Source organism: Sceloporus occidentalis, unplaced genomic scaffold (genome assembly GCF_023333645.1).
Source record: "Sceloporus occidentalis isolate IW3139 unplaced genomic scaffold, rSceOcc1.0.p SCAF_9, whole genome shotgun sequence".
Lineage (NCBI taxonomy): Eukaryota > Metazoa > Chordata > Lepidosauria > Squamata > Phrynosomatidae > Sceloporus > Sceloporus occidentalis.
In genome coordinates, this window is record NW_028316989.1 from 994,518 (window position 1) to 1,021,074 (window position 26,557).

Genomic DNA, 26,557 nt, shown 5'->3' on the forward strand with positions numbered 1-26,557 from the left:
CAAACTACCAATCCCAGGATTCTGTGGGATGGAGTCATGGAAGTTAAAGGGGTGTCAAACTGCATTGTAGATGCACCCTTAGGCCATAACAAGTTCTGTCCATAGCAAATTATGTAGACATCTGGGTGTACTGGTTGCCAAGTTGGTTGGGGGATTCTGGGAGTTATAGTTGGAGCATGCAACGTTCCCTATGCTCTGCTTAAGAAAATGATACGGAGTCCCTTGCGCCTTCCAAGAGGCACACATTGACAATTTCCACTCTGCGCTAACTACAGACTCCCTTTCCCACACTCAGGACAAGCAACAAATAGATCAACAGCTTTTGTGGCAGAGAAGAAAGAAAGCCCTATAGACCATGCCCCACCATGAATGTTTGAATTGGCCAGCCTTTTCAAAATGCCCACTGTTTACCTTCTCTCTTGGCAAAATGCCGCCAGATGGAGTTACACCCAGAAATGTACTAAGCCCAACTTTTCACTCAATGTCAGAAAGATTATTATCAAGGGAATGAGAGAGGGAGGCCCGGTTATCTGACACGCTTGCGTACCTCCCAGACGATGACAACTCCGGAGGCAATTGTTTCAGCATTCAGAAGGATTCAAAGGGGCCCTTAAAGGCATATATGTATATATATACATACAAAGCAGCCTCTCCCAGGATAAGGCAGAAGCAAGCTCAAACCTGACTGCTGCTGCAGTCGCTCTCTGCAAAGCCATCCAGTGTAGAAGCACAATGGGTTCCCATCAGCCTCTGGCTGGGTTCAGATTTCTCCTAGTTAATGGGACTGTAATAACAGCGTTTAACAAAGTAAGGTAGCACCAGAAGGTCAAGTGAGAGACAGAGTCTGGAAAGTTACTTTTTGGGCCAACGTCTTTGCCCAAACTGTTGTAGAAAACTGCTAAAACACTGCAAGTTCTTCCAATAAACTCACAACAAGCCTCGGTCTGACAGAATCAGATAGGAGGGGGCCAAAGATGAATTTGCCAAACACAGACTGTTTATTTAAGACAGCTGTCACCCTGGGAGGAATTCCCATTCCAACAAAAGTTCCCAGGGCCCAGAACAAGGAAATATGGCTTCTTTATATAGGGTCTAGTTGGCATCTCCCATTGGACATGGCAAAAGTTAACATATAGGATTTTCGTACAATCAGAGTGCAGATACATGAATACATTGATTAAAAGTACATTCTTTGTCACAGTTCACTTAGCCCCTTAACCTTATCTCTGGACTCATCTGTGAAGGCAGAGATGGGTCTCCTGCAGGATTTATGACCCTCTGCTACAATATCACAAACTCCAGATGGCCACTTTGATCTCTCAGGCCATAAACCTCACTCTCTGCTTGCATTCGTGGGCCTCTCAAATTCCTTTCAATGTATGTTACATACCTTTATTTCTACAAGCTACATTTATATGCTTAGTAAATATGAAACTTTAAAAATCTTCTACCTCAGAACCAATGTGGTCAGTGGCCAAACTGGCCGGAGGGTCCTGAGAATACTCTGTGTCTGTGCCTTCAAGTCACCTGTTGACTTCTGGCGACCCCATGAATTTCGTGGGGTTTTCTTAGGCAAGGGATCCTCAGAGAGCAACCTTCAGGGAGCAAAGCATTGTTTGGAGTCAGGGGACTCTAAATCCCCAGGTTTTTCTCTTTAAAGTAGTCCACCCCACACGCTTCGCAGTAGATCATTTAAGGTGAGATGGTCTGGAGGCCAACCCACATCACCTTTCCCTAACTTTCCTTGGTTTGGCAAAGCTGCCTTTCTTTGCCAGCAGTTTATATCTCCTAATCCCTCTCCCCAACCACATGCAACTTTGAAGAATGAATAAACAGAAAGTCAAGGGGTACATGAGTAAAGTATGACTAAGATCTGACAGGTCTTACTCTGGTGATAGCACCATCCACCAACTGAAGAACAAGAGGAACCCACTTGTAGGAAAGGGCCCTTGTGGTAGGAGGAACATTGGACCTCTGGGCCAGAGCAATGGAGGTACCCTGAGTAGGTATGAACATGACTTCAAGTCACCTGTCAACCTATGGTCACCCCATGGATTTCACAGGAGGACTGAGATATAGTTTTGCCAGTTCCTTCCTGTGAAATACAGCCATGGCGCTTGGCATTCATTGACAGCCTCCTATCCAAGTCCTAACCAGGTTTGACTCTTCTTAGCTTCCATGACCAGATAGGATCTGATGCCTTTAAGTTATTTAGACCTTGCAAAGCATTGTGTGTGTGTATATATATATATGTGCCTTCATGTTGACTGCTGACTTAAGGTGACCCCATGAATTTCCTAGGATTTTCTTAGGCAAGGAATCAGGTGGTTTTGCCAGTTCCTCCTTCTGAAACAGAGCCCAAAGCACCTGGGATTCATTGATGGTTTCACATCCAAGGGCTAACCAGGGCTGACCCTGCTTAGCTTGCAAGATTAGGTGGGAACCGGGGCCTTTAGAGTATTTTGGGGTGTCTTTCTTTCTGTGTGTATCTCTAAGTTGCCTTATGGTGACCTCCATGAATTTCCTAGAGTTTTACCAGTTGTCCTTTGTCTGAAATAGAGCCCCCAGTATTTGGGATTCTCTGGGGGTTCCCCATCCAAGGACTAACCAGGGCTTAGCTTCTAAGTTCAGTTCATAACTGCAAAGGAAGGCATGGTGCTCTAAAGTAGGGCATTCAAGAAAAATGTAGGACATTACAAAACAAAAGCTAAAACTCTCATATAAACCCAACAAAAGCGAAAAACTCTCATATAAACCCATGCTTCCTAGACAAAATGGAGCATGACTAGGAATTCATCTCAGACAGAAAGTTGAAATGCAGAACAGGTCCTGGAAAAGGAAGACCTCTGGTCACCCTGAACAGAAGGGAACGAAGAGCCCCTTTTATTGTCTTTTTGTCCCTTTAAATGTGGGAGTCAACTAGATCTGTCAGATTTCTAAGCCTCCAGTCATGTAAAAGGCATTCTGCGGGTTAGCATGGTTTTGATCCGGCTAATCTTCTGGGGCATGAAGCCTAGTGGAAACTTCTTTTCCCATACCCACGGGAGACTCCTATTAAAAGGCAAGTCGGAGCAAAAGCGGAGGCTGCGTCTCACCTGCCGCTTCTCTCTTGGATGCAACTGACGTTCTGCAGGAACAAAGGAGGCTGTCGCAAACCATCATCACTTCAGTTGCCTCTCCATCTCAGTGAAGCACTTTCTTGGCTCTTGTTCTGAAAAGAAAAATAAATGTATGGGCAGAATCTGATCCCTTTTGCGCCTCCACCCACCAGACAAAGTTCTAGCTCTGTATACGTAATCCTTCCCCCAAGAGACAAGGGTTGAAAGACGGGGCCAGAAGTAACAGATGCTGAATCACGGTGATGCTGGAGGCGCAAGGAAGGATGCTGCCAAAATGCAAGGGGTCCCAAAGGAGATGAGGGGTATGACCCCCGGGGCACCGGCCGTGGATTCTTGCTGTGAACAGAGCCAGTTTTAAAGATATGTCAGCCGTCACCCTCTTCATTACTTCTCTTTCCTCTGCTCCTCCATCATAGTTCAGTGTCTAGATTTCCCCATTCGGTGTTAATGGGAAATTCAGTCCAAGTGCTTTGCAGAAACCATGGCTAGCATCATGTAAATGGCATGCAAGGTGTTTTATACATTCATTATGTCCTTCTTGAATGAGACATGGGAGGGAAGCGGTCATTCGGCAAAGAAAATGTTTCCCCATGAGAAAAAAAAGGTTAAAGTTTAAAGTTTCTTACTTTTACTTTGAGAACTGAAAAGAAATCAAACTGAAATGTCCCCTCTCCCTTCGTCTCCTCTGCTCACATTTCCTTGCCCACAGCAACCATCCTTGACCACTCAAAATTGACATTAAAGTGGAATGTAACTTCCACGCTGCAAAGGATGGCAGGAGAGTTGCAGGAGAGACAGTCATTCATAGATGTGACATAATTGTTTAAATGTTGGACACGGCTCTGAATAACAGGGTTCGATTCCCAGCTTGCCAATGAAACCCACATACTCTCAGCTTCAGGGCAAGGCAAAGGGAAAACCCCTCTCAACAAATCTTGCCAAGAAAACCCGATGACAGGGTCAACATAAATCGGTATCTAGCGCAACCTACTGCACACAAAATAATCCTTTTGTGCCTCTGGACAGTTATAAATGCTTGGCCCTTATGCTATTAAGAACCCAAGAATGCATCTGCCTAGTGGCAAAGGCCATGCTCCCTACAGAAGGTGTCTTGTAATTCCCATGTCCAGCAAAATGAATTATATTTTAAAAGGAAAGCAATGGCCATTAAGTGCTAGAAGCGCTCCAGGCCTAATCTGGGGATTGCTCTGTTTTCAGGTTATCTTGGGCTTTTCCTTACTTCCAGATAGATGAGGATTAGAAAGTCCAAAGACAGTGCCATATGAGTCTGGAATATCAGTAGGCAAAGGGATCTTATCGCACCTTTGAGATTTAGGGTTGTGAGTGAAGAAGTTGTAGCATGCACTGTCAAAGAATGAGGAATATGACCAAGTCTATGAAAGTTTATGCTACAACTTCTTTCGCACATTTATTTTCCAGGTTCTACAAGATACCTTTGCGTACTAGAAAGTCCTGTTTGAGAAAGAAAACTGTCCTGTTTGCTGCAGCTTCTCTCTGCTGCCCCAGAACCGCAGGCACACAAAGCCCTGGCTTTGTGAAGGACTAAAACAGGCTTTCGGTTTGCTTGCTAAAGATGGCTGAACACACATTTCAGAGGTTGCTCACATCATCCGCTTTGTATTTTGATCCCAGCTGGCTTTCCACCCACCTTTTCCGCCTTCCTCCTCCTTCTCTCATCATGACTTTGCAAACCTCTCTCTCTCTCTCTCTCTCGCACCCCAAGCCCAGATTATGTTTGTTTTTCTAGTGGAGGTCTTCTGATTGCTTTCATACTATGTACTTGGAAAGACTCCTTGGAACAATTTGGAACGGAGAAAAAATGACTGCGTTGCTTACTCATCATTACGTTTTTCAAAAAGGAAAAGTTTAGGTTTCTCTTGGAAATCCTGGCACAGTGTAAAGTGGGATTCTCGCCCTACCAGCCCAGCTATTGAGAAGATGGCACAAAGTTCAAATGAGGCTTTGTGTTCCTTGAAGGGTTGGGCGCTGGGTTTTGGCATCTTATTTGATTTCAAAAAAAGAAAAGAAAGAAAATCCCTCTCTTTCTTTGGATTCTCAGGCCTTCTTATTGGCCTCAGATCTAGCCAATAACTGGGCGGCATGTGGGTGTAGTTAATCCCCAGATCCCTGGTCCGCCCCACTGGATCGGGCATAAAAACCCAGGGCTTGGAGAGGCAAAATGCTGCAGATTGGAAGAGACTCGCTCCAAAGCTTTCCTGAAAAATCGAGATGGCGTCCACCACGTTCCTGACCATGCCCTCCGGGAAGACGATCCCGCAGCTTGGCCTGGGCACCTGGCTGGTAAGCAAAAGGGCGGCAGCAGCAAACTCTTGCTTTCTTCTCCTTTTCTTTTCCAGATCACACTTCTCTTTCACATACTCTGTTCTTTTTTTCCCTCCTGTGGCGCGGATGGTCAAAATCTGAGCATGAGATGCAAAGGCGTCTCTTGGTGGTCAGGACTTTCTCCCACTTTGGACTCTGCGTTTGATGCGACAGACAGGGATGCCAGAGAGACAAGCGTGCTAGAAATGCATCCATAGCAATGTCTTGGAAGAATAAAGGAATGGGTTGGGTGTGAGGAAGGTGGTGGAAGTATATCTCTTCAAGGTGGTGGAAGTATATACCTTGGAGGTGGTGGAAGTATATCTCTTCAAGCCATTTCTGACTTAATGGCGATCCTAAAGTCAACCTATCATGATGTTTGCTTGGCCAGATTTGTTCAGAATGGATACAAACAAAAATCCATCAGTGATACCTTTATTGGCCAACCAAAATGCACAATAGACTAGTTGCAAGCTTTCAAAGCTCCATGGGCTTCTTCATCAGAAGCCTGTGGGGCTTCAAAAGTTTGCAACAAGTCTATTGTGCATTTCGGTTGTCCAATAAAGGTATCACTGATGGATTTTTGTTTGCATTTGTTAAACGGCCAACGCAGCTACCCCTGAATGTTGTTCAGAATGGGTTTGCCTTTACCTTCTTCTGAGGCTGAGAGAATGTGACTTGCCCAAGGTCACCCAGTGGGTTTCCCTGGCTGAGCGGCGGTCTCCAGTCATAGTCCAGTGGTGAAAACCTGGTCTACGTAGTCCAACATTCAAACCACGATTCTATATTGGCTCTTGCAAAGAACCGCAGGTGGAACTCAGCCTCCAACTTCCGCCATGTGTCTCAGAAAACACTCTTTCCCAGGGGCATCATGTCTTTTCTGGCTGGGGTCCTGTAGAAACACCATACCAGCAATTGTATGCTTTTCAGTGTTGCATGGCCGTAAAGGAAGGCAAACAAAACCTGCAAGTTCTGAGCAACCAGTTTCTCCGGGGCGATCCATCTTTCCATAGTCAGTGTGCCCATGGCCTTTCCCCTCCGGCCATCTGCCTCGACTGGCACCGTTACACCAGCATCACTCACCAGCAAGACTGCTGTTTTGGAGACTGGTAAACTTCTTCTCTTTTCAGAGTTCTTGCTACTGAATGGCTAGAATCTGGGTATTCTTTGGGGCTTTATTACTGCACTTTTTCACTCTAATTTAAATCTCATTGTGTGGGTGGCAAAGCGATCATTACCTTTACAATGCAGGCACTGAACATTCCTGGTCTCTGTAGGACTTGGCTCCAGTTGGTCCATTCAGGAGCTCTTGACACTCGTTTTGTTAAGATTGCAAGACCTAATATTATAATTGTCCTCTTGCACCATTATGTTGATGGTGCGACCGTTGTTACACAAGGGAAACAGCAGGCTTCTGGTTGCCACTCTCACTTCCACATCCTTTGCTGGTGCCTTTCTCTAGCGCCCACATTTTGGGGGGATGAATTAGAAGCAGGGACGAAAAGCAATACCATTCGAATGGGCAGCCTTGAGAAATGTAATACTTCCATGCCTCCTAAGACTGAAAAGAAAGATACCTAGAATCATTGGGCTGCAAGGACCTGCAAAAGCCATCTCTCCAATCCCCTCCCATAGGAAGACAATGCAGGCAGGATTTCGACCAACTGAATACATTTCCACTTGATGGCAGAGCATTGGGATTGTGCAGACTTTCAAATAAAAGGGGATCCTTGGTTCAAATTCTGCCGCAACACACAGTCTGAGCGAGGAAGCAATTCGGGGAGACAGCGGACATGGCAGTGACCACAGACTAGGGATGAGCCGATGGGGCACTTTTGATCTCCTTAACCCTCCCCCTCACTTCTTCATTTTTATAACTCTTCTGGGGCCAGCTCTATGCAAGTTATTTTTAAAGGAGATAGCTGTGACTGAGAGTCTGCACTGCAGAAATAATGCAGTTTGCCACCACTTTAATTGTCATGGAATCCTGGGATTTGTAGTTTGTTGTGACACCAGAGCTCTCTGGCAGAGAAGGCTAAATGTCTACCAAACTACAAATCCCAGTATTGCCCAATGACAGTCAATGTTAAAGTGCAGAGGCAGCCTCAGAGATGAAAATAGAGAGAGGTACCCCTCCTCCTTCCCCAAGACCTTACCGGAGCATAGGGTGGGCAGTCTTCATCTTGGGATGGGATGCCAAGTCTTCACATCAAACAGAGGTTTGGGTTACTGTTGGAAAAGTCAGGCAAACCCCAGAAGGTTCCAGTTCATATCATCCTCTTGCTTTTCCAGCCGCTGCCTTGCCCTGAGGCCCTTGCTGCCTGCTTTCATGGAAAGGATATGGTTTGCTTAGCAAAACCCTTTCCTCCCCTTTTTATTCTCCTATCTTGCTCAGAAAAAACCCAAAAAGTGGAGACAAAAGTGCAGGGCAATGGTGCACAACGACACTTCCATGTATTGATGTGCTTGGATTCATTCTTGGGTGGAGCCCAGATGCCGCCACAGATGCCTGGGCTCCCATGGAGGCGATGGAGACAAGCAGTAACTACCATAGATACTTGACTATAAGCCAAGCTCATGTATAAGTCGAAGGCAGGTTTGGGGGCCAAAACTATTGATTTGGACATGACCCTTGTATAGGTCGAGGATAAAAATTGGGGGCACATAACAAAGGAAGCACAGGGAAATGTTTCCAAAGAAGTTACAACATTTCAGCAAGCATCACCGTTTGTAGTTTTGTTGTGGGTTTTGGGGGCTCTGTGGCCATGTTCCAGAACTGTTTGAGCGGAGAGTTAAAGCCCTATAAAGAAAAATAAGAAGAAGAAAATACAAAGATGACTCACAACAATCTCTTCTGAGGTTATGCATTTATATAGCATATTCCCAACCTCTCTCTCAGGAAACTACTCTTAACCTTCTTCCACTTATAATCTCTCCGAATTTTGAAAACCAACTATCATCAATTCATTTCCATCCCCCGACCGACCAAAGAAACGTCTGTCAGGAGCTTCCAGTCTCTTTTTAAAATGTTATTAAAGATTTTTCTCTCATCAAAGTAGCTAATTTGTCAATTTCTGCAAACTTGTTGACTTTTAAAAACCATTCTTTTTTAGTGGGCTGCGCTCTTTCCATCCGAATATGACAGTTTTGCTGCTGCGATTATTCTCCCATCGTCCTTTTCCAATAATTCCTCCAGTTGTTCTTCCATAAAAGCAAAATACAGTCAATCGCATATTAATCTTTAAAACTCTTTGCATCAAGGTTTGTCTTTGCCCCGAGTACTTTTTAGCGTTTTTCACGTGTTCTTTTTAAATCATGCTGGGAAATGCTTCAAACATCCCAATGTTAATGAGTTGCACCTTTCTTCCAGCCTGGAATGCATTAGCATATGTATTATTCCAGGGCTGGAGCATTCGAGCTGAACTTGATCCATAAAGGGAACAAGTCACTTTATTCAGTTTTAAAATAGCATATCTTGAAGGGCCATTTTAAAAAACAACTTTGAAAATGTCATGATATCCAGCAACGGTTTGCGCCGCGGTGGACTTCATACATATGCTAGAAAATGGTGGCTTGTTTACTTGCGTCCCTTTCAAGATGGCGGCTGTTGGCTGGGCTCCGTGATTAAATTCCACTTAATTTCCCTTGACTGACATGGCTTCTAAACAATCCTTCCTGAGGCCAAGCCCCAAATTAACTTAAAACAAGTCCAGATGTGGAAGGGTTGGGGGGGGGGGAATTCAGCGCTCTGTAACGAATTTAATCAAGCGGAGACGCATCCAGGACAAAAAGTGTGCAGTGCGTCAGGTGAAGCTCACCGCAGTCACGCAAAGCAAGGCTTTGAAAATTACGGAATACAGCTGCAATTCAAAAAACACATTTGATGAATTCTCCAGATGTTTCCAGACCTTGAGCATCTCTGTTTATTTGCAGAATTGCACATTTTAGTGAAATTAGTATCCCCATTTCTTTAAAAACAGGTATTCCTATGCTGTTCAACTAATTTGTTCTTTTCTTCTCTCCTATGTAATTATCATCACTTTTCTTCCCAGTTCATCATCATTCCCAAAATCGTTTTCTTATATTTCTTATAGTCTTATCGTAACCCAGTCATTTTTGTTTTCAAAGTTCTGGGTGTAGTCTCCTTCAAGATGTTTAGAAAGGCCAGCCCCGCCATGAAGGACTTTGTAAACCAGGAGTAAATCAGCCTCCCAGGTGTTGTTGGACTGCAACAGCCAGCATCCCCTGACAACATAGCCAATGGGAGAGGAGTGCTGCAATCCAACAATTATTATTGTTGTTGTTGTTGTTGTTGTTGTTGTTGTTATCATCTGGAGGGCTGTACAATCCTCTTCTGGCGGTCAGGCCTTTGAGAAGCCCAGGACTCCCCCTCCACTCCATCCTGATTTCTTTTTTCTCGTTCAGACCTTTTGCTTTAAATCTACGCCCTCCAGATTTCCCCAGATGGGACCATATTTGTTTCCACTTCAGTGCAGAATTGCTTGCAGTTTGACATGCCCAGGTGTTTACAGAGCAAGACCTCTGTGTCATGCATTGCCTTTGGCTGCGCCAACCGCCCTCCGGAATGGCATATCCCTTGTCTTGAAGGCATCTGGGCCGCAAGAGAGGTCACTTGTCCAACCAACCCTTCGAGTCAATACTTTATTGTTCTGCAAGGGCTGGCAGCGTTTGCCGCGTTGGGGGCGTTATCGGGCCCCAAATCTCAGCAAAAACAGAGGCCAGCCTTCTCCAAAAGCCATGCCAGGCCCTTCTGCCAGCTAAACCCCATCCCAGCCCCACAAGATATGAATGGAGCAGCACAGAGTTGGCCCACAGAACAGGAACCAGCTTTTCGGCACAAGTTTCGGTTGCATGTTGTTTTCTCCACTGATTCCAAGTTGGATCCGTTTAGGGCTTGTTTAGAGAAGGAGAAGTCAGCTAAGGACACAGCCACACAGTTGACTTAATCATTCCTCCTCCACAAAGAAACAGAGCCAGGGAGGCATGAGACCTCAAGCAGAGAGGTCTTAGGACTACTACTAAATGTCTAAAGCCAGTGTATCTCAGTACTATGTAGTTGTTTCCTCTTTTAGCTTCTGGGATTTGCAGTTTCCTGGAGAACTTTGAATTCTCTGCTCAAAAACTCTACTCCAGTTGTTCTCAACTTTCAGCCCTCCTCTTGTTTTGGGCATTGACTTCCAGAAGCTTCAGACACCATGGAAGATGGCGATGTCCAAAACGAACTGGCGGACCAAAGGCTGAGAAGCCATGCTCCACTCCCCTTTTCTGAACTATAGTTCCCAAAGTCCCTTAATGCCTGTCTGCATTATAACATGGAGCTGATTTAATCCTCAGACTCTGCCTTTCTCAGACTGATTCAGAAGCACTGAGAGTAGAGCTCAACTAAAACTAAACAAGGGCTAAAAGTACCAGGATTCCTAGGCTTGGCAACTGAACTGGTATGCAGAAGTTACAAAAGTTTAGTGCAAATATACTTTTACTTATATTCTGCTTATGCACCCAATGTAAAGCTCAGTTAAACAAATGTGGAGCGGGGGGGGGGGGTTGGAATAAATAAGAGCTTATAGGATAAATAAGGTTGGGCTGAAAGGCCTTATTATTGTGGTTCTCTGAGTCGAAGCGGGTGGTTCTGACGTTGGTGGACCAGTGAATCCACTCTGGGGTTTTGTCTATACCTTTATGGGAGTTATCCACGATGCTGAATCTACTTCCATAATAGCTTACGCACCTTCTTTTAAGTTTAGTTTTACGTTTAAGTTTAAGTTCCAAACAAATTTGGAATGGACTTCCCACTCCATTGGCACCCAGCCATCCCTGGCCTTCCCAGCTCAAACAAACAGAAGTGATTCAAAACAGCTATTAATGGATTCCAAACTTGTGGTTTCCATACTTTTACCACATAGGATTGCCAACTTCTTGATGGTTTGAGGGGCTTACCTCTGTGGCAGCATAGCACAGTGGTTTGAACACAGGCCTAGGGCTCTGGAGATTAGGATTCAATCCTCTGTTCAGTGATGGAAACCCACGAGGCAATGTTGGCCAAGTCACACACTCTCAGCCCTAGAAAAGCCCATAATATAGTCACCTTAGGGTCACCAAAATGACTGGAAGGCATGCAACTTCTGTGATGTTATCCAGAGCTTGGCTGGCACATAGGAATGCATACCAAGAGAAGTTGTTACCAGCATTGGGGATAAATGATGGGGAAACCCTTCTTTCTTCCTGATGGTGCCAAAGGCAAAGGCCTGCCTGGGAAGCTTGGCAGCCTTCTCTTTTAAGCAGAGTGACACAGTGTTTGTGCATCAAACATTGCCATGGCATTATTTGTTCTCTCTGGCAGATTCTGGGTTCACAAAGCCCTCCACCTGTTTGCTTCTTGCCAGGTTCAGTGGACCGGGAGAGAAAGGGAGATGACAGCAGATTAAAACTTTTGGCAGGGAACTCTCTGACAGCTTCTAAAGCCCCAACAGCTCTCTGGGGAGAGAAAGAGGAGGCTGGCACCTGACAAGGGCCCTCCTGGCATCCTTCCTGTGCCTAAACTTGCAAGGGCAAGCCCTGGGCATTGCTTCCTGCCATCCATCCCCATGGCATCGGTGCTGGGGAATGCACCCTTTCTTCTTCTGCAATTGAGTCATCCCCAAATCCTTATGCCCCATGCAGCCTTTGGGTTTTTCTGGTGGCCTATTCCACCCATCCAGACCCCAAAAGACCTCTCCTGGGTTCATGAATGGCCTGCCAACTCCTCGTATTCCCAAAATATGTTCAGTACATTAATTTGGCTCCTCTGCTCTCGCCAGTCCCCTCCAGGAATCGTCCAGCATGCCATCGAAGTGGCCGTGAAGCACGGATACCGCTACATCGACTGCGCTTTCTTCTACGACAACGAAGGGGCGATCGGAGAGGGCCTCCAGAATGTCTTCAAAAAAGGCCTGGTCAAGAGAGAGGACCTCTTCATTGTTAGCAAGGTGAGAGGCATATTTGGGAAAACATGGGAGAGAAAAAGTGGCTCTCCAAAGAAGGAGAATAAACCATCCCCTCTATCCCACTTTCTCAGTGTCAAATGAGCATCAGGATCTTCTTCCTTAAGTTGAATTTGAGATCTTGTCTTGTCCTCTGGAGCAGCAGAAAACAAACTTACTCCAACTTCTCAAGCAGTGCTTCTCACACTTTGGTCTTCTCAATGTTTTGGACTTCAGCTCCCACCCCAGCAGCCTCTGCCTGCATGGCTGAAGTCCCAAACATCTGGAGGTCCAAGGTTTGAATAGTACCGGTTTTAGAGGACATCCATTCTGATACTTGAAGGCGGCTGTCATGAATAATGTGAACTTTTCTTTTTCCCTCTTGGCAGCTGTGGAACAGTTTCCATGCGCCAGAGGATGTGAAGCCTGCTCTCCTGGAATCCCTGAAACTTCTGCAGCTGGATTATCTGGATCTGTACCTCATGCACTCTCCGATGGGCATCAAGGTAAAACGGGCCGGAGGTCAGGATGGAAGCCCTTGGAGGGCAAGGGAGGGATGCAAAGCAAACTTGCCATGTCCCATTGTCCACGGTGCCTCTTTCTCTTCCCTGCAGAACGTCAAAGGAGATCTCCTTCCACAGAAGGATGGGAAAGTTGTCATGAGTGACGTGGATTATTTGGACACCTGGAAGGTAAGATGGGACCCCAGATGTTCTGGGACCAGAGTGCAGTTTGAAAAAGGGGAAGGTTATACTTTGCTTTCAAAGTGACAAGAGGGAAAACAGCTTTTATCTACTGCATCTCTTTCTCCTTCTCCATCTAAAATTGCATCTACACTGCAGAATTAATGTAGCTTTGGGTTCTTTCTCGCGCAGGGGATGGAGAAGATGGTGGACGAAGGCCTGACAAAGAGCATCGGAGTGGCCAACTTCAACACTCACCAGCTGGAGAGGCTGCTCACTCATTCGAGAATTAAGCCTGACGTCCTCCAGGTATGTCCTCCAGGCCTGGATCTTTTTCCCATTCTGCCATCAGGATGGACAAATGTAACTTTGATGGGAGAGAATGTCCAGTGGTAACAACACTGGCCCTGGGTTCAAAACCCCACTGCAGGGCAGAGGGATTGTGAAACCTACTATTTCGTCTCTCTGATGCTTTATCTTCCTTTCCTCCGCAGGCAGAGCGTCACATCTACCAGACCCAGAGCAAGCTGGTTCCTTTTGTCAAGGGGAAAGGGTTGGTTTTCATCGGATACAGCCCTCTGACGTCGCCCCAGACTCCTTTGTAAGTCTCCACTCTTTGGCCAGGACCCTTCTTTGATGCTGGTGGAGCATCATGTCCCATCAACTGTGGCCACACTGACCCAAAGCCCAAGGGGTCAGTTTTTGGACCCAGGGAGGGTGGACTCCTAGAGGGTTGGGCCTGAGGACCACCCAAGTGCTTGGACTTTTGACCACAGTTGGCCTTCCAGATTCGCTGGGGTGAGGGGCACAGGACCCCCATGAAAGTGGAAAAAACACAACGACCACACTTTTTTTTAACCTGAGAGAACACCTATCTAAGTATCTCTAGGTCCTCCAGACTTACAAATGCCTAGAGAAGTGTTTTCTCTAGGTCCTTCATCATGATTCTATGGTCATCCTCTGGCAGAGCTGCACTGAAAGTGTTAGAGACTCCTAGAGAGAACATATTACCAAATCCATCAATAATCAAAAGTCAAAACTGCAAATGAGGAGGGCTGACTGTATTTGTGATGGGCATTTTTGCAGAGGAAGAAAGAAGGGGAAGCTGGCTTCTTCTCCAAAAGTCCAGTAATGCATTATACCCACTTCAGAGTTGGTCTGGTGGCTCTTTGGGTCGAAGGGGCAGAGCTATAGCTGGTAGCCACATGGCTACCATTGCGCAGCCAAGAAGAAACCGTTGCCCAAGAAGCTATTCATAAAGAGAGGAGTTGCTGTTCAGTGGATAGGCCAATGGTAGGAGTCATGCACCGTCCAGATGCCTTTGGACTGCAACTCCCAGCAGCCCTGGCCAATGCAGCCAGTGATGAGGGATGCTGTGAGTCCATTAGCATCAGGGCTTATGCATGATAGTTTTTCCTCTTTAGTCAGTCTCTGGTGGAGTAACTCTGTGAAACCAAAATAACCTACAGCTCAACCTGGTCAATTGAGCCAACTAAAACTGTGTTAATTTGGGTTTTGAAAAAATGTAGTGGAATTATCTTAGTTAGCAAGCTTCTGAAAAACCCTTTTCTCTGCAGCAAGCCAGGTCCCAAAAACGGCATGGAGGACCCCCTGGTGAAGGAGATCGCCAAGAAGCATGGGAAAACCCCTGCTCAGGTGCGTACAGGCCAAAGGTTGCTTCCGCAGTGGATTCTTGCGCAGGTGGGGTGGGTAGGCTAGACAGCCCTTTGGTGTCCCTTCCAACTCTATGGTGTTTTCACAGATTCTGCTCCGCTTCAATATTCAGAGTGGCATTGTCACTATTCCAAAGAGCCAAACACCTGAACACATCATTGAGAATACAAAGGTAAGACAGAACCTTTTAAAACCCTTTGGGTCACGTTTTCCCATTCTGAAGATGTTATGGACTGGAAGCTTGGCTGACTTCTCTTTTCCAAGGCCCACAGTTCAGAAGGAGGATGCTTAAAACAGTGGCAGCTGGTGGCTTCCCAGGCCAACGGGGCAGATAATCCGTTCCATATTTTGTATATAGATATAAATTATTATATCTATTTTATAGTTATTGGCAGTGATTTCCAAGCAAGGCGAGGTTGAGGTCTTGAGTTTATGAAGTCCATATCTTTGAGGGTGTATCTTCATTTAAAAAACCAATCCCTGCTCACAGAAGTCAGTGGATTTATTTTGGTTTGGCTTCCCCCTCCAATACTGATTCCTCCTAAAGGAAAACTTTGCAAGGTTCTAAGATTCTGACTATGACTTTCCTTTTTTTCTTATTTGTAGATTTTTGATTTCTCCCTGACCGATGAAGAGATGAAAAAGCTGGCATCCCTTCACTACGGAGCGCGCGCTGTTCCCTGGGACCTCTTGGGGTACGTGATGCATGCAGAAGAGCACAGCAAGGGCGAATAGGCAGCCATGTGGCAACTGCGTGATGCTTTTTGATGGGTGCTATATAGAGCACAACATGGTGCTAGGACAAGCCCAGCTGGGCCTGGAAGAGAGGCACATCAATGTAATTGCAGGGCTTGAAATTCTCCTAGGCTGGATCCGCACTGCAGAAATAACCCAATCTAGCACCACCTTAACTGCCATGGCTCAGTGCTATGCAATGCTGAGATTTGCTTAGCTTCCAAGATGCAGTTTGATGCTGCTTTTACTGCCATGGCTCTATTCCATGGAGTCCTGGGATTTGTAGTTTGCTGTGGCCATAGAGCTCTCTGACAGAGGAGGCTAAATATATCACAAAACTACAGATCCCAGGATTCCATAGCATTGAGCCAAGGCAGTAAAAAGTGGTGTCAAGCTGCATTCTTTCTGCAGTGCAGATGCAGCCTGAGATGCACCTGTAGACCATTCTTTCTCCTCCGCCCTCCTTTTTTTGGAAGCTGATGTTTTCCAGTTTCTCCCATCCCATCTGGCTAGACATAGATATGCATTTTGGGACCCTTTATACTCTCAGAAGCAAAACATTGGCATGCGAGATCCATGGCTTTCCCAGCAATTTACTAATGTCCCCTTTCTTTCCTAGGTTGGGCCACCATAAGCACTATCCATTCTGCAAGGATGAGTGATTCTTTCGAGGCGCAGCCTGTATGCCTCCCCAAGCACAGAAATCATGGACCCAGCTTCTGCATTTCATTATCTAATCAAGCCAAAAATTGCATTTTGCTAGCCCTGGGCTAACAAGCCACTCATCTTCCCTGCATGATGGGACATCAGCGAAAACCCTTTCCCTGCATGAAGGTCTGGAAGGGGATTGAAAATGCACATTTCTCAGTATCTGCCTAACCCTGATGTCTATGTATATGACACCTTCTCCATTGCAACAGATGCTCCTGGAGTGGAAATGCGGAGAGGAATGGCAAGGATGCTGTCGTCTTCTCCGGCCAGCAGCCAAAATAGCACTAATTTCACCAACCATCAATGCTTCTCATTCTCTAGAGTTGGAACATCATATACGTAGAAGAGGGGAAAGTGTCTAAGTAGACACAGCAAGGGAATGGGACTTGTAGGATGGGCTAGTTGAATGTGAAAAGATTGATTTCATTTGCATGCTGAGCTTGCTTTATATGAACATATTGCAATTGCATTTTCAAATGGTGGCTGTATTTGGGGGTGGCAAAGAAGACGAGCGCTCTGAATTTGTTTGGTTTGTTTTCTCTGAAAGGGAGAACCCCCCCCCCCCCAATAAAATTGGCTTTAAAAAAACAAAGTTTGAAGATGTTCTCTGATTTTATTTCCAATTTCATCTCCCTTCCCTTTCATAATTGAACTTATTTTAAATTCTTCAATGAGCTTCAAGGTTTAAAGAAATGGGTGCTCTTCAACTGAATGACTTACTGATTCTCTAAGTCCCAACGTTGTTATTGTTGCTGTGTTCCTTTCTAGTCATTTCTGACTTATGGCAGCTAGGAGGAAAGTAGTAAAAATATTGATTCCTGCCAACGAGAATGACATTTATGGCTTATACCTCTATCCCTGCATCTATTTACCACATTAAAAAAACAATAATCTAAAAATGTCTTTGCCGGACGAAAGAAACCAGTGGTTTTAAAAGCTTTATAGAGTTGGCCAAATAAAGATATAGCCACAATACAGATTTTGGATCTTGCCTTGTGGTCAACACATATAGCTCTGTATAGATAACCAGGGCAACACCGCTTCCTGGTGTTGTTTAAAAGTACTTTCCTTTATCCGTAATGAGGACAACACATTTGGCGTCTCGTCCATTCTGAAAAATAGTCTATGGGTGCCTCCAAGTCACCTGTCATGGCAACAAATTCCAAGCTCCCTTCCCTGGAACATGTCATTCAACTGGTTCCAACTCCTAGTTTGACTCATTCAACCAATCCAGAGAATGGCTGGTTTTAGCAGGATACCTGTCCTCTGTCCCAGGGAACCCTGGGGCCCACATGGACTGCTAAAGATGTCCAAAACAACATAAAAACATGAAAGAATTAGAAGTCCACTTCTGTTCTGAAAAGGGGGAAGAAGGGCCCTACGATCAATTTTTTAAATTGCTCCTGGAATTTTTCAGGAGGGAATTGACTAGAAAAAGTGGTCTGGGAGATGGAGGGTTGTAAAGATAGATTTGGGGGAGGCACACAGAGGCCCAGGGCTGCACTTTGGTCACCAACAAGGACCAGTCCTTGGCTCCTACTGTTCCCTCCAACACAACTTTTAAAAATGCTACAATAATAATAATTGCTTCTTGTCCAAGTAGGCATGAATTTGCCCATAAACAGCTATATCAAAAACAGCTTCTAAAAGTGAGCAGAGATGACCACCACTGGATGGCAATGTCCCCGCCAGTGGCTGCTGACCCTTCCTGTGTGGTCAGAGGGTCAGGAGGGCTGGAAAATGGCTGCCAAACCCAGGACAGGAGCCCATCTGACATAGAGAAAAGACATCATTTACAAGATAAACTCCTTGCATTGCTAACCTCCTTCCTAGAGACTGCCAGCTTAACAACAACACTAATGAGGAATTCTTAGTTTTTAAAATGCATGATATGAATCAAGGTAGGGACTGTGTAGATACAAGGAGACTCAACTTCATAGTTTGTTTTTTAAAAATAAGATAGACTGATCTCAAAACACTGAGGCTGGTGCAATTTAATTTAATTTTTAAAAATATAATGTCATGTAAGCCAGGAAGAGCCCTGTAGTTCATCTCTAAGACAGTTTCAACGTCCGGACATTTGGTTGCACTTGTGGGTTATGTGTCGCCTTTGCAAAATGATGTGTCGGGAGCATGACAAACAAAGACCAGAAAATGGATTAGGCTCAAGGCAAGAAAGAGGGAGCACCTGGAGGAACCTCAGACCAAAGCTGCGACAAAATAGGGAACTAGAAAGAAAAAGATGTGACTTAGTACAGTATCTTCTACAGCTGTTTAAAAACAAGTGGGACGCCACCATTAAAGCTGTGTTGCCTTCCTTTTAGCTGTGAGCTCCACTGTCACGAAGGTGGCAAAGGCTGAAGGAAGGAAGGGGTCTGTGCAAACCAAACTGTGCATGATGAAACGCACCCATTGTTCAAGGAAAAGTGATAGTGGTGAGCGGCATGAGCTCAAGCGTCTGTTCGAGGGAAGGGCGCTGCTCTTGGCCATCCATGGCATGACCGTTCCTGTAGTGGCCATACTCAAATTTAATCCGCAGCTCTCCGATTTTGGAGTGGGGGAGGATGTCTGGGATCCACTCAATGATGAAAGGCGTTGGCTCCTTCTGGTCGGGGGACGTGTTGCCTGAGAGGAAGGAAAACAGAAAGAGGAGAGCAGCATTTCAAAGCCTCTTCCAACATCACACATGGAAACTTCAGCTCCTTTTGACATTCCTAAAATGAGCTGGGAGAGAGGTGAGCAGGAAAGCTCCAAACCCCAAATATAATACACTTTAGCTATTTCACTGAGAGGTGACAGGACAATTATCATTAAACAATGGAAGAGATGGAACACAGAGGGAGCTTGCTTTCTGCTGTTCCAGTGGACATGGCTGAAACTTAAAGGTTCAAATGACAAGAAAGGAAATTCTAACTGAACATTAGCAAGAACTTCCTGGTCTGACAGTGGAAGAGGGCAGTGCTCTTCAACCTTTGGTTCTCCAGATGTTTTTTGGCCTGCAACTCACCAAAGTCCCAGGCAGCAAGGCCAAAGATCAGGGAGCCAAAGTGCAACAACATCTAGAGGACTACGGGCTGAGAAACATCATAGCAGACTACTTGGGGAAGTGGACGTCTCTACTTTGTTGGCCGCGTTTAAACTGAGTTTGGGGTGTCCCACTCTTAGAGGAGTACTTTAGTTGTGGACTCCTGTACTGGGAAGGGTTGGACAAGACAGCCTTTGGGATCCCTCCCAACTCTGTGATTCTGTGAACTTACCAACTTTTAGGAAGGTCTTCACCTCCAAAGGACGGAGAATCGGCTGCTTCTCCAGGCGTCCGTAGGCCTCTGGTATGCTCTCGACTTCAACCTTGGGGCACTTAAAAGGCTCATAGGTGCCATCCCGGTTCTGGATAAAGCTGCGTGTTATTTCCAGGGGCATCTGGGAAGACGGACCAGGACAAGAAGATGATGGAGGCCCTCTTGACTGGGCCCTTCTCCAGCAAGCTCTCTAAGCTTAGTGCCTCACCACCACCACCAAAGAAATAGGATGTTAAACTTTCTTGTAGATGGTTGATGGAACACTTTGTGCTAACGCTCAGAATTACAGGGTTATTCAAGTTCCCAATCTGGCAAGAATTTAGGCTGGGATCCTGCCTCAAAGTGTGGATATTATTAATACTCCACATGTGCAGCTCCATGCTTCCACTCACAAGGCAACTGTTGAGCCCCGCAGGTCCTGCCACAGCTGTTTACTGGGTTAGGAGGAGATGGATGGAAGGCCACCAGGCTATGTCCAGTTGCACTTCTGCAGATATGGTCAAAGAAATGGGGTTCCTCTCCTGGGTCTCCAGCAATATCCTCAAGAAACATTACCCCATTTCTCTTCCCCCCAGTTGCAGAACTGTAGTCTGTCACCTTCCCCCTTCCAGCCAAAAGCCATGGCAGCACCCTGGGGCCTGACCTTTTTAGCTGAACATTTGTTTTAAATTACTGTAAACCTCCTCCGGGCTCTGGGCAGGAGAAGGGTAGGATATGAATGAATGAATGAATGAATGACATGTCATCCAACTTGCTCACATTTAGATGAAAGGCTGACAGAAGCATAAAAGGATCTTACCTGAAGTGTATCAAAAATCTGTTTGACCTGCAAGATGTTGGTGATGTGCCATGTATATTTGGAAAAGGTACCCAGGGGGAGGGCATCTTTCCGGACAAAAGCTGGAAGCAAACAAACTTGTCAGGAAAGCTGATTTGCTACATGGACACAGCCCTGCAATTGCCTGTGACCAACTCATAAGGTGTTTATGTATGCGCCTTCAAGTTGCTTGTCAACTTATGGCAACCCCACCAATTTCATAGGGTTTTTTTTAGGAGACACTTCTCATGGCTGGTTACCTGTGGTTGAATTTGGGAGCCGTTTCTTCGCACTCCCGATGGAAATCCGCTTCTGGAGGGCCTCAAAGAAAGAGTGGGGGATGTGGAACACCAGTGGGTCCGGTTTGCCTGGGGAAAGAAAGCTGTTGGGAAAAGGGCCCAGGGAAAAGGTGCATGCATAGAAATTTTATCCCAAATTGTTACACGAGGTTGGGATAGACTGTCGCCTAAAAGACAGAACCAAGCTTAGGAGATAAAACATCTTCAAGGAATCTACAAAGGCAAGTGTGGGCAAGTGCATAAGGGCAGGGGACACTTGCCCCTTGCAGGCCACACACCTCCACAGCAAGATTGAATACCTCCATTTTCCTCCATAGTCCCTCTCAAAAGGCTGTTGTGCAAGTTAAATCATGCTGGAATGCAGATCCTTCCCTGTAACTATTTATGGAGGGGGTGATAAATGGAGCCCAAAACCTCTTTGATTTGAGAGGCACAGAGCAGTGGAGGCATTCAGCTTGGTGATTTTTGTGATAAAAAGTGTTTCCAAGGTGGACTTACCGTCAAACTGGTAATGCATAGCTTGATGGATCCGCTCAGTGACGCTGGCTAGCCACTCCTGGAAGGACATGGTCACCTGCGACTCATCCAGCCCTTGGCTGCAAACTGAGAGAAAGGAAAGGTTTGTGACCCTTGGTCTCCATCTGGCGGACCAAAGCAGACACAACACATCCAGGGACAAAGGAACAGATGCCCTGACTATCACAATTATACATTAAAGATTTATTGGAGATTAGCAAAATGCCCATCACAACAACAGCGCTGTGTGGGGAGATACAGTGCATTTTTGGGCAGAGGTCTATTGAATCTCCCTAGTTACAGGTCACCTGGATCAGGCTGCGTGGCAGAGTTTGAGTATATAATAATAATAGAAGTTCTGCATTCAAAATATTCCTGCTGAAGTTCTTTTTGAGGTTGTGTGTGTGACAAGACCCCTGCTGCCTTGGGGAGCTCCTTGAACCAAAACTCACCTTGCCGTTTAAGCGAAGCAACGGATGGCTTTTTCAGTCCACTTTTCCGGAGGTTGCTGTTTGCCAGGTCTTGTGACAAGAGGGGGCTATTTGTCTGCAGGCCTTAAATTGAAAGTGGAAACAGCTTCAGAATTAGTGGTCCATTGTGACCAGTAGTTTCTCATAGCTTCTTTTTATATGGCTGAGGGAAGAATATCTTCAAGGTATATGGGATAATCAACCAAAGATCCATCATTTATTTATGTGCCATACTGGCTGCCAGAGTGCTGCTGGCAAGTTGTAATGAGGAACACACAGCAACTCTGTTGCAAGTGCTCCAGTGGCAACCAGTCCATTTTCGGGAAGAAATCAAAAGGCTGGTCATGACCTATAAAGCCCTATGAGGCTTGGGTCCAGGCAGACTGAAAGACCCTGTCTCCCTACCTGAGCTTGTGTGAATTTTAAGATATTTGGAATAGGGCTTTCTTCAGTCCCATTACCATCACAGGTGAGTTTGGTGCGAACATGAGAGATAGAGCCTTCTTGGTGGCTTCTCCCAGGCTGGGGAATTGCCTCCCAGAAGATACTAAACACATGCTAAACCCCAAGATTTGCATAATTGTCACTTGCTAATTGATGTTCTTTTGTTGTCTGTTTTATTGAATCATTTCCTGTATTGCTATGTATTTTATATGTATTATCTTACTAGATAGGCCCCTTCCCCCCACCACTCCCTTCTCCTTTTGTGTCGTGTCTTTTTAGATTGTAAGCCTGAGGGCAGGGAACCGTCCAATTAAAAAGATTGTATGTACAGCGCTGTGTAAATTTACAGCACTTTATAAATAAAGGTTAATAATAATAATAATAATAATAATAAGATTTTGTTGGCAGGGAAGGGGACAACTCAAGAATGATTCCCCTCCCTTTCTCTCATGTTGTCTTGGGCCCTCCATGCACTTTGAGATTGACAGTACTGCCAGAAACCCAACTAAAGTGTCAAAAACTTGCATCCCCTTGAAACCAGCCCTGCCTGGTTCATGTGCACATGGCACATGCTGACAGAGGAACCATCCAGATCAACATGCAACACAAAGCTTCTCTAAAGATGAACAACAACAATGCAAGAAGCCAAAATCTGAACCCTCACCCAACGTTTCCTCTTTTTTCCTCCTTTTTGCCTTGGAGACTGCGGTCTCTCCAGAGTGTAGAACAGCTTCTGGCGGACAAACAGGCGGAGCTCCTATTGCTGGCTTCAGATCTGGGGATGCAGAAAGGGAGAGAAATGATGCAGAGAATGTGTTACATGTTAAGCCTCAGAGGGAGCCATCAGGCAGACCCAGCAACATCAGGGACTGCCTGAAGGACGAGACTTCTCCCTCCTTTAACTGTTTAACTTTTGTATTGTATTACAATTTTCACTGTACACCGCTATGATCATTGGGGAATAGCGGTCTATAAATAAAACGTATTATTATTATTATTATTATTATTATTAAGTGTCTGCCTGTATTACAGCCATACACTGAAACAGTCAAATACCATCAACAAGAGGAACCAGTAGTCACTGTCATGTTCACTTCCACATAAAGGACGGCTTGCATGTGGTTGGAAAGATCTAAAAATGCTTTTCTGCATAAATAAATAAATAAACTTGCTTCCTGTCCTACAATAATGTTCCCCAAACTGAGCTGGCAGCCTGGCACATCCATCCAGCCTCCCCACAGCAATGCACACAGACACCCAAGCCTCACCCTTACCTACCATCAGAATAACAGGTAAGGAAATCTGCAAACTCCTGAGCCAAAGCATCATCGCTGGTGAAGGCACAGATGCAGGCAAAGAAGTGGAGGCACTTCTGGCCCGTCTCGTCCTTGGAAGGAGCGGCCTTACTGGATTTCAAGGACTGGCAGGAGCAGAAAAAGCGTGGCTCCATCACATTCCTGTGGTTGGCCTTGTGGGCAAAAGAGGCATGGAGGTAGCCCAGGCTGTGCTTCTGGCTGGCTTTGCACTTGACCACCATGATGTTCTTGGTGATCCTTTGGACCAGTGGGCCTGTGGGTTCAGTGGCCAGCTGCCAGATGGTTTGTTTGGTTTCAGGAGGGGCCTGCATCGAGTTCAAGATGGAGCTTTTCAGGGTTAAGGGGGTGGCCTCTGCCTGGCAGTTCGCTGCCAGCTTAATGTGCTGGCACTGGTTCTCCCCGACGCCTTGGGCAGTCGCCTTCAGGCATGACGGCACATAGCAGCGTCCGGAGCTCAGCTGTGTCAGGATGGTCCCATCAACAGTCTGGATAGTGGTCTCCGAAACCCCCAACTCCACAAAGCACCATCCGTCTGGGCCCCGGTCCCTCTGCCGCACCGAGTAGACCTGCAGGTCTGAACCGGTGATGATTTTGATGGCATCAATGCTGGTCTGCTTCCGAGTGCCATAGCGGAAGACGGTACCACAAGTCTTGTTCTTGCAGCTCAGCCCACGCGTCCCGTTGTAGGTGCCACATCGGGGGCATTTCCTGATGCCCCTCAGAGTGGCTTTCCCCAAGTCCGACAGGAAAGCTGGAACTTTGCTCCTTAGGGAACTAGATTCCATCCTTCATGGAGACTAGACAAAAGAGAGGAATGCAAAAGTGAAATGTTGGCAGAGTGGCCCAAAGGCTCACCTTGGGCAAGTCCCACTCTCTCAGCCTCAGAGGAATGAAAAAACCAAACGAAACCTTCCTGAACAAATGCTTCCAAGAAAACCCTCTGATAGGGTTGCCTTAGAGTTGCCGTTAAGCTGAAAAAGTCTGCCTTTGTACAAAGGGTTGTTGCATTTTAAGTAACATCTCTGTTAATTCTCATGGGCTTTCCCAGAAGCCTTTTGGCAGGTTACTTTTCACATCTGACGCCCATTTATCATCCTCAAAGGTTTCTCTCTTTCAAATAAAGAAACAACATAAACAGAGAAAACAGTTTTAAAAAGTAATGCGCAGGAGAAGAAAGAAAGGGCAAGAAAGAATGTCATGAGTTACTTGTTTGACTCTGCTACAAGGAGTAGCAATGGGGAGTTCTTTGTAAATGCTAATGCCCAACAGGAACGAATTCCTTTCTAGACTCTGACGTAACCATAATGTATAACCACTAATTTGGCATGAGATACATTTTGCCTCCAGATAACATACAATTCTTCTCTGAATTCAAGCTTTCCCCACTTGTTTTCTGCCTCCCATATGAAAAGAAAGTGACCATGTTGTGAAGGCTAAATATGAAGCCATCATGTTTTTTATGTTATATCCTTATTAGCCTCAGTTTTCCATCTCCAAAGATGGAAATAAAGACCTGCCTCATGGGTTGATCGTGTGGCTAAAGAAACAGGCTCACTGAGAGCCCTGGCAATGAATGGCCAGGGACAGGAGGGAGGTATAAGACTTAAGTAAATGGCCGCAAAGTAGCCCCCACGGCCAACTCTCACCCCGGCCTCCATTCCAGATGTCCAAGGGAATAGCATGCGCCAGTTCGGCCGGCCATCCATCAAGGAGGACTGAGCAGAAGACAGTCCTTTAGGCCTCTGTTTTCTGTGGCTCTGCAAGTGAAGGCTGGATGAGGAAGAACGGAATCCGATGGCGCCATGATTCCTTCTGGGGTTCCAGTGAGAACGCACAACGCTGGGCCCAAAGGCGTCACAATTCAAGGGATTCCTGACACAGAACCGCAGCGCCGTTGTTCCAGGGAGGCCTCAAGGAAAGCCCTAAGAAGGACGTAAAGGCCTTTCCTGAACAGAGCCACTCAGACAGAAAATGAACTCCCTTCCCATCATGCATTGCGTCACGTATCATCCCTCCGTTTATGCATTCTTCTGTTATTCATTGTTTATTTCAACTGATGCAAAATGTAATGCGTTTAATTCTTACTTTTAGGGGGGTGGGGATATTATATGTACAAGGCATTCTATATTGGAATGATTTTTAGATGTGAGCCGCTTTGATTGTTTGGCAACAGGAAAATGGGGTATAGATAAAAGTTCCATTGTTGCTGCTGTTATTATTATGATGATGCCACAGGCAGTTTTATTTTATTGTATCTATTTTTAATCGATTGCAAGGGCAGCACTGGGCAAATCTACAGCGCTTTAAGAATAAAGCTTAACTAGAATGATACTAATCTCTGTCCAGTCTTCACTCGGGCAACCACTTGTCTATAAAAGGAAAGCACTCTGCCTATGCTCCACAAACTTTGGTCTTCCAGGAGCTCTGGACTACAGCTCCCAGAAGCCTCAGCCAGCATGGTCAGCGGTCAGGAATTCTGGGAGCTGGAGGACTCAAGTTTCAGAGCCACTGTGGGCCTAGAGTGCCTTCTGTTGACGTCATCACGAGGGCGCCCTGGCTGGCGCGGGGCAATGACGTCACGCCCCTGGCCCGCCCCTTCCGCTCTTTCCGTTGCCACGGCAACCCCTTTCGTGCGTGGTCGGGGAGGCCAGACCAGGCCGCCCGTGACGTCATATCCTGTCTCTTTCCTCCCCCCGCTCAAGACCCCCCCGACCCTCGGGAAGGCCTCGCCTGAGAGACCTCCGCCGCCGCCCCGCTGCTTTCTTTACCTTCCCGGCTTCGAGGGCCTCGGTTTCCAGCCCGGCCTCCGCCGCGGAGAGCCGGCTGGGCGAGCAGCCTCCACGATGGCGCCTTACAAACGGTGTGCGAGCCCCGTCTGTAACGGCCGCTCTGATTGGCCCAGCCGAGTCACGCGGGCGAGGTGCAGGTTCGCGAGGCGCGACGGGAAATGTAGTCCCGCCTCCTCCTAACGCTTCCGGGTTTCCAGAGCAAGTTGTTCTGACCACAGTCTCCACAATGGAGGCAGCTGTAATAATGAAATTGATTTAAAAAATAATAAGGCTGTAGCTGCTCCACCAGCTTGGAAAGCTCTTTTCTTGGACTGCAGCACCCAGAGCCAAGAGGGGGATTCTGGGAGTTGTAGTCCAAAACA

At 46.2% G+C, this 26,557-nt stretch overlaps 2 protein-coding genes across 5 annotated transcripts; one reads left to right on the plus strand and one right to left on the minus strand.

Annotated features, from left to right (window-relative positions):
- Positions 1 to 5,335: 5,335 nt before the first annotated feature.
- Positions 5,336 to 16,757, plus strand: LOC149306655 (aldo-keto reductase 1B-like). Its single transcript, XM_089538200.1, has 10 exons — positions 5,336 to 5,441; positions 12,281 to 12,448; positions 12,832 to 12,948; positions 13,057 to 13,134; positions 13,318 to 13,434; positions 13,620 to 13,726; positions 14,703 to 14,781; positions 14,888 to 14,971; positions 15,406 to 15,494; positions 16,154 to 16,757. Exons 1-10 carry the CDS (start codon positions 5,370 to 5,372, stop codon positions 16,194 to 16,196), a joined length of 954 nt encoding a protein of 317 aa, XP_089394326.1. The 5' UTR covers positions 5,336 to 5,369; the 3' UTR covers positions 16,197 to 16,757.
- A 153-nt stretch (positions 16,758 to 16,910) lies between these two features.
- CUNH2orf42 (chromosome unknown C2orf42 homolog) lies at positions 16,911 to 26,259 on the minus strand. Of its 4 annotated transcripts, none has more exons than XM_089538264.1 (10): positions 26,175 to 26,259; positions 23,369 to 24,203; positions 22,755 to 22,865; positions 21,629 to 21,730; positions 21,159 to 21,263; positions 20,622 to 20,729; positions 20,344 to 20,444; positions 19,503 to 19,665; positions 18,655 to 18,870; positions 16,911 to 17,033 (listed from the first exon to the last, which is right to left on the minus strand). In XM_089538264.1, exons 2-9 carry the CDS (start codon positions 24,189 to 24,191, stop codon positions 18,662 to 18,664), a joined length of 1,722 nt encoding a protein of 573 aa, XP_089394390.1. In that variant the 5' UTR covers positions 24,192 to 24,203; positions 26,175 to 26,259; the 3' UTR covers positions 16,911 to 17,033; positions 18,655 to 18,661. The 4 variants fall into 4 exon arrangements, with proteins under 4 accessions (XP_089394390.1, XP_089394389.1, XP_089394388.1 ...); XM_089538263.1 differs by lacking the exon at positions 16,911 to 17,033 and adding an exon at positions 25,053 to 25,328 and having other exon boundaries at positions 18,225 to 18,870; XM_089538262.1 differs by lacking the exon at positions 16,911 to 17,033 and having other exon boundaries at positions 18,225 to 18,870.
- Positions 26,260 to 26,557: the final 298 nt, after the last annotated feature.